The 14,304-nt window shown below is 34.4% G+C and overlaps 1 protein-coding gene across 1 annotated transcript in view; it reads right to left on the bottom strand.

Moving 5' to 3' along the window:
- Nucleotides 1-14,304, bottom strand: part of Galntl6 (polypeptide N-acetylgalactosaminyltransferase like 6) — a 1,042,003-nt gene that overhangs the window by 99,428 nt on the left and 928,271 nt on the right. The window contains exon 7 of the mRNA XM_026389751.2: nt 12,694-12,811. Within this exon, the coding sequence (XP_026245536.1) occupies nt 12,694-12,811 (118 nt within the window). The remainder of the gene's footprint in view (nt 1-12,693; nt 12,812-14,304) is intronic.

Below are 14,304 nucleotides of genomic sequence, written 5' to 3' on the forward strand. Positions count from 1 at the left end.
GCATTTGTAAGTTACTGTATCTTGGAGAGAAGTGGATATACTTTTATGATAGGGTGCTAGTGGACCAGCTGTGAATTGGGAAGTAACCACTCTTTCCTGAGTCCCTTTTTCATTTTCTATAAAGTTGAAGTAATGCATTGACTTCATAAGGTGGTTGTAAGGACTAAGACAGAGTCTGTTGGTGGCATATAATATGAGTTCAGTAACAGTGATCGGATAATATGGTCTACCTGTGGACAAACTTTCTTTTTGCAATATGTTGAGGGCTGCAATGGTGGTCATGTAGCCACATATTGACATCCATAAGAGGGGTCAGGGCAGATGACAACATGCACATCTGTGAAAGTGTGTGTATTGCAGGAAGCAGGAATTGTATTTAGAACTGCGACTCTCACACTTTGGAAAGGAGGAAGGAGTTTTGGTCCAGTCAGAAGCATTAGAATGATTAGATTAAATTATTTTCTTTCGTTTTTTTTTTTTTTTTGGTTAGGGAAAAGGGCAACAGAAAAATAAAAAGTTAGGAAAGAAGTCTCAATATTAAAAGATTTCAGTAGGAAGTCTAATTGACCTTAACACAGGTACTGAATGCTTTGTAAATTGTTATAACTTGCTCAGTTTACAACTATCTATAAAAGGAAAAATAAAATTAAATAGGGAATTAGGAAAATACCATCAGACATAAAGGAAGTAACAACTGGAAGGAATTCATATTTGCTGCCAGGCTTATATCTAATAGACATAAAATTTAACTTGAAAATGCTCTGTTACACCTGAGGTACCTTTTGTTAGGTAATTGAAATGAATCTCAGATTGACTTGTGGGACATTTAGCAGCTGTTTCTGTTTATCTTTGAGTTTCTGAATGAGTTTAGAGTCATTTTAATATTTTCTTTGGAAGATCAATTCTGGGCATGTGGAATTAAAATGGATATTTTTATGTCACCTAGGCTAAATATTCTAGGGGAAATATCCCTTCAGGAACAACTCTGGATATTTTCTTGTGTACTTGGAGATGTACGGTGTGTCATAAAAAGTCTTCTGTCACATTTCAGATACAAAATACAACCAGACTTTGAAGCACTTTGCAGGTTCAGAAGTGAGGAGCAGTCTCTGATGTAGCTGTCTCGTAAAAGCAATGAGAAGGTATATAAAATATTTTAGAATCATCCTTGGCATAAAAAGGATGTCTAATGAGCACATTTTATAAGGCTAAATTTATTTCTAACACCAGCATCATCATGATAGTTTATATGAGATGGCTCAAGGGAAAAGAGTGCCCTCCTAAAACGAGATTGAGTTGTTCCCCTCTAGAAAGGCAAATAAACTATTTTCAGAGTATAAATTAAACATTCCAGGGGGAGGTTTTTGCATTTTCAGACAACAAAGGTGAAAGTGGAGAATGCTTATCAATTAGAATGGTGGTTTTGTGCTTGGCTTGCCTTAGGAACAACAGAATGAGAAGTTAGCAAATGTGGTGGCTGGGGGAGGGAAAGAGGGAATGACATGGGGACAAGAACTCAGAAGACAACCCCCTTTTCTTTGGGATGATAGTTTGTCATTATCCCGCAGTTTGAATCCCTTGGGGTCTAGACCTGTGGAAGGGAGGCCAGGCACAAGGGTACCACTGAACACTGGGCTACTTCTCTGTGCTCAAGGATTCCCCAGTGGACTAAAATCCTCCTGTTAGCTTAGAAGTTTGGGCCAGATTAATACCTTAGATTTACTTCTTGAACTTGTATTTGAACCATCCTGAGATCCACATAAACATATTGATTCATCAATACAGATTCAGATGTATTTAATGAGGCTTATTCTGACCCCCAATCTAATTCCTCTCCATTAAGAGAATCTTAAAAGTCAGGGGCTGAGCAAGGACTGACCCAGATTGCATATGTGTATCAAGTCAGGTGTTGGGTTGATGTGGTGGACATGGGGGACCAGTAGATAGGAGGCCCTTTCCACTCTTGTCCCTTGGCATCGATGCCAGTGTTTTAAGAGTATTATGCTCGTCAAATAAGACTGTCCTCTATTCAGGATCCTGCTTTGAGATATTGGCTGATTTCCTCTTAGCTTTTAACCAATGTCAGAAATGATTGTACTTATTTATCCATTTATTTATATATGATTTTTATTCACAGTACATTCCATTAGGTGAAAACTTTACCTTTCTTTTGGCTGTAATATTCTCAGTGTCTTTTGCATTGTAAGCTTTCAATAAATATTTTCCTGATACACGAATATGACTGTGAATATTGTCTACATGTGAAACTATATATAGTATTGAGATTTTATCATATATAAGTACTTACATATATACTGTATTATACGTATTTTATATATAAAACAACATTTACCTGCCTACTTTTATTTTTGCACACATGTTCTATACTTTGCTTTTTTTTCATTAACCAATGGGTTTGGATATGCTATATTGGTAAAAATAAAGTTGTCATTAAAGTTCTTTTTAAAGGCCACACTGTAGCATATAGTTTAGGGAGATAATAATTATTTGTTTGTTTCCTGGTGATGCATATTTAAGTTTTTTCCATCTTTTCTCATTTAAATAATACTAAGATAAATAGTTTGCATACATGTCATCTCACAAGTGTGAGTTTATCTTTGGGTTATATGACCAGAATGAAATTGTTGAGCCAACACATGTACATATTTAAAATTTTGGAGGATATGTGTTAATTGTTCCCCATGGAGATTGTACCACTTTTCACTACTATGACTGATTATATTTGAAGGTATTTCTTGAGGTCCTTGTCAACATGTTGTTGTAAGACTTCTCTTTGCATGTGTGTGTGTGTGTGTGTGTGTGTGTGTGTGTGTGCGCAGGTTTTGTGGTGTTGAGGATCAAACATGAGGCCTCCCATACACTAGTTAGCTTAGGCTATATCCTCAGTGCAAACTTCTTCATTTTTTCTAATCTAATAAGTGAAAAATGTGCCATTTTGTTTTAATTTGTATTTTTCTTAAAATAATTAAGGATGAATAACTTTCATAATTAAAGAGTCACTTGTATTTCCTTCTCTGTGAACTTTCTGTTCTAATATTTTGCCCACTTTTAAAAACTACTTAATCTTATTGATTTGTGGAAGCTGTTCATGTGTTAAGGATATTAGTTACAAATAATTTCCCCCAGATGGTCACTTATATTTTTTGTCTTTTTTTTCCATATAGCAATTTGTTTTTTAATGTGGATGGATTAATGTTTTCTTTAATTGCTGCTGCTGCTTCTTTAAAACCATACTTAGGGGAGTATCTCCATTCTAGTTTTTCCATGATTTTTGTAGTTATTATAAATTATTCATTTTTAATGCTTTAAACAATTTAATCTTCTTAGGCTCTATATTTGTATGAAGTGTGGGATTCAACTTTATCCCTCTGCAACTCCAAAATGAATAGTTTTCCCATACTATTTACTTAGGAAATGCTTATCTTCCTCTTGATCTGATATTTTTAACTTTTTCTTATATTAAGTTCACATTATTTATCTGGGTCTCTTTCAATTCTGTGCCACAGAGATCTCTTTTTTGTTCATGCAGATTTTATTATGTGTTTTGTCTCCTAAGGTTAGCCTGTTATCATTTGTCACCAAAGTTTTCTTGATTTATTTATGTTTCCCCTTATGAACTAGAAGCATTTTATTTAGCACACACACAAAATTCATGTTATCATTCTTACTGAGATTGCAGTAGATTTATGAGTTTGCTTAGGGAGAGTTACATTCTTTATGAATTTTCATCTATTCAACTTTTTTTTAATCCCTCGGTAGTATTATAACATTTCTTGATTCATCTTCACATTTTGTAAGTGTATTCATAATTTTTCCCTTCTATTGTAAATGGTGATGTGGTTTCTATTCGTTGAGTGGTCGTTGTGTGTTTATATAAAGGTCATTGTCTTCTGTATATTTACACACACACATACACATTTTACCCAGGAAACTTACTGAGTTTCTTATTATTTATAGTAGTTTTTTGATTCATTCCTATGCATTTTATAGGTGGATCATAATACTTACAATTAATGAAAAGCTTCCCTCATCTCTAATTTTTTTGTTGTTGTTGTTGGGTACTGGAGATTGAACACAGGAGCACTCAACTACTGAGCTATACCCCCAGCCCTGTTTCATATTTTATTTAGAGATAGGGTCTCAGAGTTGCTTAGCACCTCAATTTTGCTGATGTGGACTCTGAGCTTTTGATCCTCCTGCCTTGGCCTCCAGAGTGCCACCGTGCATGGCCTCTCATTTTTTCCTATCTCTTGTCTAACTGCGTTACCTAGTATCTTCAGAATAATATCAAATAACATTAAATAATAATCTAATGAGAAAAGTCCCAGAGTTTTCTTATTGAGCAAATTGATAGCTTTTGAATTGAGATACATTTATTATACAAGCATATATTTATATTTTAATCATCTGTATTAAGTATTTTGTTCAAAAGTAGATTGTAAATTTTAACCTATATTTTATATCACCTATGGAGATGACTATGACCATTAAAATTTGCTATCAAGGTGAATTTGTTAATACACAGCCCAATGTTAAAACATATTTGTGAAAGCTGCATTTAATTTGATATATTAGTCTTTGAATAGTTATTTTATTGTGTAATGTTTTATGATTATTATTTTTTTAATGTTATTACTTTCACATAAAACAGGCTTGTACTTCTCTATTTTTTTGTGCTATCCTGTTCAGATTTTAGTTATAAATATGAGTGACAGTTTTATAACAATTTAAAAGATTTTTTATTTTCTGATACTAGAGAACAATCAAAAAATCTTGGAGTTTGTGTTTTTATGTGTTTAGAAAATAAACCCAATGGAATTTGGTGTTCTATTTTTTGGATGATTTTCTCTTTTTGATTTTTTTTCTTTCTTCTATGGTCGTTGGTAAGTGAGGGATAGAATTTTGAAGTTGCCCCCAAATTCCCTGGATATGCATGACTTTGTATAATCTCCTCCCTCCAAGAGTGGGAAATACTGCAGAGATGATAGATTTCACACCTGTGAGAAGGTGTCTTTATATGATGAAAGTGAAGGAACTTTGCAGATATATTTATGGTCCAAATTAAGTTGCCTTTGAGTTAATCAAAAGGGCAATTCTCCTAGGTAAGTCTCACCTAAGAAAGAGAGTCTTCAAAAGTGATTCCCTGCTTCCTGAAGGAAGAGTTTTGAAGATGGTGAAATGTGAGAAAAATTCCATTGCAGGCCTTGAAAGAGTCAACTGCCATATTGGGAGAGGGCCTGGAGGAGGTGATGTGGCCAGGACCTGGGGGTGGGTGGCATTTAAGAGTTGAGAATGATCTCTAGATGACAATGAAGAATTCAGTCCCACAACCACAAGAATTTGATTCTGTCAATGATCTGAGGCAACTCGGAAGACCTTTCCCTAGTTGAGCTTCCAAATGAAGGTAGAGTTGGCTGGACATTTGATTCCAGCCCTGTGAGATCCTTAGCTGAGAACCCTGGTAAATATGCTGCACTTCTCTTCCAAATCATCTATATCACCCATAACCTTATTGGTATAGAACTGAGCATTCTCTTATGATTATTACAATTTTTTTGAAATTTATATTTTTCCATTATCCTTTTTTTTTTGTATTTGTATTTTGTTTTTTAAGGAGCAACTGATGATATCTAATTCATTTATCTGTCTCCATATCTATCCGTATCTCATACTAATTACTTTTGGCTATGAAGAACCAGCTCTTCCACTACTAGGTTTGGTTTTCTAAATCATTAATTTCCCTTTTAATGTTTGTACATCTTTTATTTGTATTTCTGTAAGTTTATTTTATTTTCACTTGCAAATGATTTGTTTATCTTTATTCTTTCTTTTTATGTTGACATAAAATATAAGAATATTTCCTTCCTTCCTTCTTCTGTTCCTCCTCCTCCTCCTCCTCCTCCTCCTCCTCCTCTTCCTCCTCCTCCTCTTTCTCACTGTTACTTTCACAGTAATGGGGATTGAAACCAGGAGTGCTCTACCCCTGAGCTACACCCCTAGCCATTTTTTATTTTGAGACATAGTCCTCTAAGTTATCCAGGCTGGCCTCAAATTTGTGATCCTCCTACCTCAGTCTCCTAAGCCACTGGGTTTTCAGGCCTGCACCAACTGGCCTGACTACTTTTATTCTGAATACTGCTTCAGCTGTATCTCTCATGTTTTGGGATATGTTATTTTAATTTTTTTTCTTGATGACATTAATAAGAACTCTACCTTCGTTTCGCTCTATTACCTTTTAACATCATTTCACTGTATTACCTTTTAATATTGTTTATCTGTATCTCATTTTTTCCTTTTGTTAACCTATTCTTCATACTCCTATATGTTTTCAAAATATCACTTCTCTTTTGCTTTTAACACAAACTTCATTTTTTTGTTCCTGTTTCTTCTCCATTTTTTTTGTTTTGAGTGAATTTTAAGGAAATATTTTCTTTTCCATTTTAAACTATTACAATTTTACAAGAATTTCAATTGATGAATTATAAATACACTTATAATATTTTGATGGCTTACGTACCATGTTGGGAAACTTTAAATATAGCTAATATTTTGGTATTAATTTTGAATTCATGCTAAGTATAACAAATAAAATGCACATTTGTTCTTGAGAAGCTCTGTAATGAGATCAAACCCTAGCAGAGTCTAATGGTTTGCTGAGCTATGATCAATGACAGATGCTTCATACTCAATGATTAGTCCCTATTCATTATTGAGTAGCCATTGCATTTTGTAAATATTAAAAAGCTCAATATTACATTAAATCATAACAAGAGTTGTAAGGTCTTGTATTTAATAAATGTCAAACAGGAAGAACATTTATTTCCTTTGAAAGTAGTTTTAGAGAGTGTCAGTAGCTATTTTTCAACAAGATCATACAGTCTTCTATTTTACCAGCTAAAAGAAATTAGGTTAATGGGTTTTTGAACAAACCCATTCCTAATTCTTGCTTTGATATTAACCAGGCAATGGCCTTTCTTTGCAATTATGAAACAGAATTTTTAAACCTTGAATTAATGTTGAATGAGATAAGATATTGAATCCAATGAACTTTAAGTGCTAGTTCATTTTTTTTTTTCTTATTGAACAACCCAATTATTGTTATCACCATAGATTGAATAGAGTGGTCAGAACTTTACGAAACACAATGCATTTCATCCCAAATGTCAAAATACTAGTTTTAAATTTTAATTATATAATTAAATTTACTATCTTTTAATAGGATGATGAAACTAAGAATTGTTGTTCATGCCAAAATTAATTTGAAGAGTTTGGAAGGACTGAGGTGTTGGAAAAAAATTATGTCAAATTAGATGTGGGCAAGTAATAATAAAAGATTGTGTAAAACTCTAAAACAACCAACCAACCCAAATCAAATCAAACCAAACCAAACAATAAGATTCTGTTACTGCATTAAGATAACTTCAGCATACCCTTAAGTTCTCATTCCAATTTAAAGGAACCTAAACTAGAAATTCTAGGAAACTCAGTACAACTGTGATTTGTGCGCCTTTAATTTTACTCCTCAAACTATAGTTTTACAGGACCCAAAGGCAGGAGGAAAGCTTTGCCCTACTTGCTTTAGAAGACTGGTGAATAAAATAAATGTGCATTTATATGTTCTGTTTTAGAAGAAACTATATTTTTAAATGCTTTTCTGCCTAATTAATGTTTCTCTTTAGCGGGTAAATCAAGGACTTCTACTGGTCTTTCTTTACCTATTTCTGTACAGCCCAGCTTGCATGGTATACAGACACACCGAGAAGGCTGGTGATTAATATTTATAGAGAGAAGAAACAAATTTCTCAGTAACTCTTCCCAGTCTGACTGGTTAGTTAAAATCCCTGCAATAATGGAAATATGAGTTTTATCTTTTCAGAGATGAAAAGGAAAATTCTAGTTAACCTGGTGTTCAGTATAAATTGAGGTAGTTAGAAGAGGCTGATAATTGACGGTAAGTTTTGTGGTTTATGATTCAACACGTTCTCTTGATTTGTATGGTAATTAGGAGCAACTACAAACTTTTAGGAGGAGAAAATAAAGCAAGTCAGGGTAAAATTAATGAAATGTTGGATGAATTAAAAGAGGAGAAAGATCAAGGAGGAGAGGTAACGAAGAGGCTATTGTATATGTGCTGAATTATTACTGTGAATATGGAAATAAAATATATCCCAAACAATACTTAGGATGAGAAAGTGCGGTGAATTAATTCTCCAGTCTTCTATTGGAAAATAAGTTCCTCCAGGGAGACAATCTTCTTAACATTTGTCCTTGAGCCTTGAGAGTTTAGCCCAGAGTTGGCAAGTTGTAATTAAAAAAAGTAAATGTCTATGGAATTAATTAATGAGTTTCCTTAAATGTCTGGATTCTAAGCCCACCACATAGAAGGGATGAGAGAACATAATAAAGATGGTCACACAGGATGCTGTAATCCAGTAACAGTGATTTTGAGATCAGCTGTGGGGCTCCCAGGGTTGTTGGATTCATTCTTAGAACATATGGTTCTCATACTCTTCTCACCTGGGACCTTGAATGTTTCTGCATAGCTGAGGCTATGGATCAAGAGCTCTTTCTGGCACTACAGATGGTCAAGAAATATTGCACCCATGTAGGGCCTTTTTGATGTGCTCCTGGGGATAGACAAGGGAAGCCCAAAATTAATTTAATGCTCTTTCACACCTGAATCCAAAGTTTGTCTCATGCTAGAGGTTCTGCAAATTAGAGTGGCTGGGCTTCCTTCTGAGTCTCTCTGGGTGCCTAATTAGTGTCCATTGTCCACTTTTATTTTCTGAAATCAAAGGACAGATTTTTTTGAATATGCTAACATATGGACTTCTATATTTGGAGAATGGATATAAAAATGCCTACTAAAGAATAAGGACTTTATAGTGGTTTTAATATTATTTCAGGAACAAACAGTAGATGATATTTAAAGATATGGAGTGTCTCTTATACACCACACTGTGCATTCTGTCTTAGTCTCCCCTTTGTATCCAGGTGCAACTGAAAATTGAGTACCTGGAACAATGCCTGGCATAAATTTGATGCTCAATAAAAGCTGGTTGAACGATTGACTAAATGCTGCTTTTTCCTTCCTTCGCAGCTGGCTAACCTGGTAACCTTGGAAGACAGCTGGATAATCCTGGGCCACATGGGAGTCCAGATTCCTATTAAAAGTTACTGAAGACTGAGCATAGTATGGACAGATCATATTTTTCTAGAGAGCTCTTTCCTTCAACTCCTGAAAATTATACTGTGTTGGATTTTATGTTATGGCATGAAATCTACTCATCAAATGAGTCAGGTTTTTTTTAAAAAACAAAAATGAAGAAAAGATATTTATAGAGGAAGAATGGAAGAGCTCTGTTAATAAAATACTGCTTGACAGAAAATGCACTCCTTTGTATGAGATAGGATTTTCAGGAAATAATTTCATTAAGCAATGGAACTTGTCAAAAACTTTAAGGAAATGATTCTTTCTTGGAAGAGTAAATAGGAAACAAAGAGGCCTAATAAGGAACATTTATACAAGTCTGTTGAATTAGAATACTTAGTTGTCATCTTAAATCAATTTCTATATTATGATGTATAGTGTTCTAGCAAACTCTGAGTCATCCATATGTGTTCCCCAAACCTTAAGTGCTGACCAGTGTATATCTTACGATGCTTTGCACTGTAAGATTAATCACAATTTATGGGATGTGTCCAAAAATGCAGACGTTTGATTTTTCTCCATTGTTTGTATTGTAATTTAACAGCGGTTTGTGTACGAGACTTTTGATTCCTTTCACACAGGGAAAATTCTTCGTGCTTCAATGTAAATTCTACCAAAGCCTCTTCAAGTTTGTCCTCCTCATCTTACACATCCTAATAGTGAGGGACAAGAACCCCAAGGTCAGAAAACAGCAGTGAGAAGAATGAAGGAATGTGTCTGAAAGGGGACCCTGTTAAGACATAACTGTCGCCAGAGAATCTGTCATTCCAACCAAACAACCTGGGGCAATTTGGTCCTGAACTTCCAGTGCCGTTGCCATGGTTTTTAGACAAAGACGACAGGCTGCATTCCAATTATATCCTTTGGAGTGACAGATAACTGAAAAATAGAAAATGGGGTAATAAAATCTCAGGTCACCCAGGAGAGGTGTGCTAGATACGGTGAGAAGTGAAATGTAAGTTTATGTTTGCCTCAAAAGCACCTCTGTGATTTAGAATGCAAATGCATCTTCTTCACACTCTCTAGACTCTCAATAGCAATTTTATCCATTATCCAGTTCACTATTCAAAGCCAGGTATCCCTTGCTTACTAGAAATTTTCCTATCATTTTAAATATAAGAAATTAATGAATTAAAAGAACTTAAGGAAAAGATATTTCTTGAACTGTTAAAAAGTAAAAAATATCCCTAGAATTCTGATGATATTGCAAATACACCAATGCCACATTTATTTTAAATTCCGGGATCAAATGCAGTACTGTGTTTTTCCAGTTGAAGGTAATATTGCAAACTTTGCATCCAACTGATATTTTGAGCAATGTCTGAAAATCAATAGTATTTTGCCAGGGTCAGTAGAAAGGTTGCTGCTGTGCTCTTAGATTATAATGAAGATACAAGTTGCTGTTCAATGAGAGTGATTAGGCAGTGATCAAGAGGTTAGCAGTGAACTTGAGAATGGTGTTGGTAGATAGGATGTGGGTGTCAGACAATTTCATGCTTTTGTAGTTTCTGCAATTAAGCAGAAACAGAGCATTGTAATCTCTAAGTGACACTAGGTAATTTGTTTCATCTTTACAATCTAAAAAATGTTTAACACTTTAAGTCTCAGTTTTTCATCTTCAAAATGGAACAATATCACCCATAACTTTTATAGCTTAATTTAAAATTTGATAATGCACATGAAGCTCAGCATCTGGCTTATACCATTAAGTAGATGTAGTAATGCTATTTCTAGAAATATTACTGCTGTATTTCCTTCTGTTGTATGCACTGTAATAAGGTGTAGAACCATTGCTGTGACAGAGGAACCCAAAGACATTGGTAAGTTCAAAGGTTTAAAACAACGAGTCTATAAAAATGCATAAGAAGTACCTATCTTTATATGCAAAATTAGATGTGTTTGGGTGAAAAATGCACTAATAAGTGGTATTTCAAGGATTATCGTCAGCATTGTCTAAGGGAAAACTCCAGATGATATGAAGCCTGCAGGCATGCCTCTTGAGTCTCCTTTTGAGCGTATTTTATTTTGAGGGTAAGGACAACATAATTTTTCTGTTCATATATTAGATATAGTAGCTACAGTTTAATAAAAATTACTTTTAAGCTGGATGTGGTGGCACATGCCTGTAATCCCAAAGATTCAGGAGGCTGAGGCAGGAAGATCATAAGATTGAGATCAGCCTCAATTGCTTAGTGAGAGCCTGTTTCAAAATAAAAGAAGTACTAGAGAGGGAACTCAGTGGGAAACTGCTCCTAGGTTCAATTCCTAGTATATACCTCATCAATCAATAAATAAGTAAATAATTAAAAATAACTTCTGTCCTTTGCTTCGAATATATACATTCAAATATTTCAAGCAGATTTTTATTTTGGGTACTGGGGATTGAACCCAGGGACATTTTACACTGAGCCACATCCCCAGCCCTTTAAAAGTTTTTAAATTTGAGACAGGATCTTGCTAAATTGCTGAGGCTTGAACTTGCCATCCTCCTGCCTCAACTCCCAAGTAGCTGGGATTACAGGCTGTGACACAGCACCCAGCTCTAGCTGGTTTTTGCATTTATTATATTCAGGATGCATTTTCTTTCTTCAGAAATAACTGGTGTGATTTTATAGTGGAAGTAATAGTCTAAAACCGATTTACTTAGGGCTGTCTGTACGATGTTACAAGAATCAATCTATACTTACATGTAAATAATGACTATGATAAAGGAAAAAAAGGAAAAAATGAGTTCTTAGATTGCTTTTTTTAAAAAAATCTTTTAACAGTTTAGAATATTTTTAACATAGTTTATGGTGCTTTGCTTAGCTGTTCTTCATATCCACAAACCCTGAAATTTGAGATCCTATCTAACGGCACATACATATACATATATATGCAGTGTTTACATATATTTATGTGATAAAGTGTATAATCTTACTGAGCATTGACAGTTAAAGTGAGTAGACTTTGAAAATTCCATATAAAAATAAATAAAAATCTTACTTATTTGGGACTTTTATAAAGAAGATCTTCAATTTGTCATTTATATTTTTAAGTTTCTTTTTCGGTTAATGGAATTTTGGTTATGATAAAAATCTGAACTATTATTTCTTGGTCCAACTACAAAGGAGAAAAGCTCCAATAACTTGACTTCTTTCTCCTCAATGCATTTAATTTTTCTATTTTGTGTTCTACGGGCCTCAGCGCCAGTGGAGTCATAGGTCTGTTGGGACACAGTTTCCCATCTACAAATAGGAATTTGAATTTTTTTGTGTGTATGGCGAGGCTACAACACACTGACATGTCAGAAGGAAGTAGCCTCTCTCATTGGGAAGCTAGCTTGAAAAGGTGACAATGTGTAGTGTCACCTGTCATTAATGTCATCAAATCGTCCTACAACATAAGTCATAGAGTAATGATGTCATGGCAGAATTGTCAAAACTATGTAAACATGTTTGAAGAGGGTGGTGGCAGCTTACCTTAAAAGAGATTTCATACTGTTCTCCTCCCCAGATTTCTAAACCAGGATCATAGCCACCCAGTTCCCAAAACCATTTTCGATCCACAGCAAAGAGACCTCCAGCCATGACAGGAGACCTGTGAAATGAACAAAATAATCTTTAAAGGACTATGAACATCAGAGATAATGACATTTTATTTGAGGGGAAAAATACCAAACTTTGAGATATGGTTTAGTGGTCAAATGAACCATACCATTTTCTATAAGTGGATATATGATTCTTTTGGGGCTACTTTTCTGTAGTGAGGGATTGAGGAAGAACCATTTTGAATATTAAACTTTGCATTTCAGGTTCTAATGAAACAAAGGCCCTGCAGAACTACATTTTCTCCATCTGTTAGTCTTTAGAAATATGTATGTGACTCACATTTTGCACTCAATGTTAGAGCTTTTTCTTTGAAAGAGGTCTCATGCTATCAGAGAATGGTGTTGACAATGTTGTTGACTTAATCCTTTAGGATGCATGCACTGAGCATCTACTGAGATCCTGTCTATAAACTGTAAAATGGTCAATCAAAATAGAATAACCAACCAGAATTATTTAATTAACAATATGAAACTGAAATTTAAACGAGATATTTTTTCACTTTATACAATTGTTTTTAGGCCTTCTTGCCTTTCTAAGAAATATTATTTTGACTACATGATAATTTTCAGGAATTCTACAATGTTAGGATGCATAATCATGTTGCTATTAATAAGATAATTATAATCACTGGATGTGCCCTGCTCTACTTGTTTCTTGGAGTTCAAAATTCTTGTTTTGTTTTCTTGAGTGCTACCTATGTGCTGGGTTGTAGGCTAAGGTCTTTACTTCATTCATTATCTTGATGAAAACCTGATAACAACACTGTGAATACCACCTCTATGGTTTGAAAAACAGGCCCAAGGCTGGAATTAGTGTGTGGTTAAGCCAGGCTGGACCTGGTCCTCTGATTTTAAAATCTTTGTGCTCTTCACCATGACACTGTAGGGGTCAAGAGAGACAACTCTGTACACATAGATATAGAATAATGTGAGAACACCATTAAATAGGCCAAGCAAACATAAAAACAAACATTTTTAGCACAGTCAATGTGACAGTTTTGAAAAATGTTTGAAACAGAATATTTATAAATGGCAATGCAAAGCATACAATTTTGATACATATTTAAAAATGTCTAGAAATGTGATAAGCACACCAATTTGCATTCTACCTGAGGCCTTACTCTTGGTAATGTTCTTTGAGGCACTTGTGCAACATAAACCTGAATTTAAGGAACTTTGCATGTTCAGATGGTACTTGATCTAATCACTTCAGTTTAGAAATATTTTTGTAGGTATAAATTATATGTAGACTGAAAGATTAAAAGTCTGGAAGGGAGACTTTTTTTTTTTACTCTAGAAAAGTGAGAAGAATGCAGAACATGTCATTTTTAATTTTGTTTGAATTTATAATTTAGAATCAGATATACCTTACGTTATCCCTCTCCCAGCAGCCTAATCGTTTCCATTTTACCGCGCACTGCATTTCCAAGTGGAATTACAACTGTAGCTGGAAAAAATTAGGACTGTAATGCTTATTGGGTGC

This window comes from Urocitellus parryii, chromosome 14 (assembly GCF_045843805.1).
Source record: "Urocitellus parryii isolate mUroPar1 chromosome 14, mUroPar1.hap1, whole genome shotgun sequence".
NCBI classification, from domain to species: domain Eukaryota; kingdom Metazoa; phylum Chordata; class Mammalia; order Rodentia; family Sciuridae; genus Urocitellus; species Urocitellus parryii.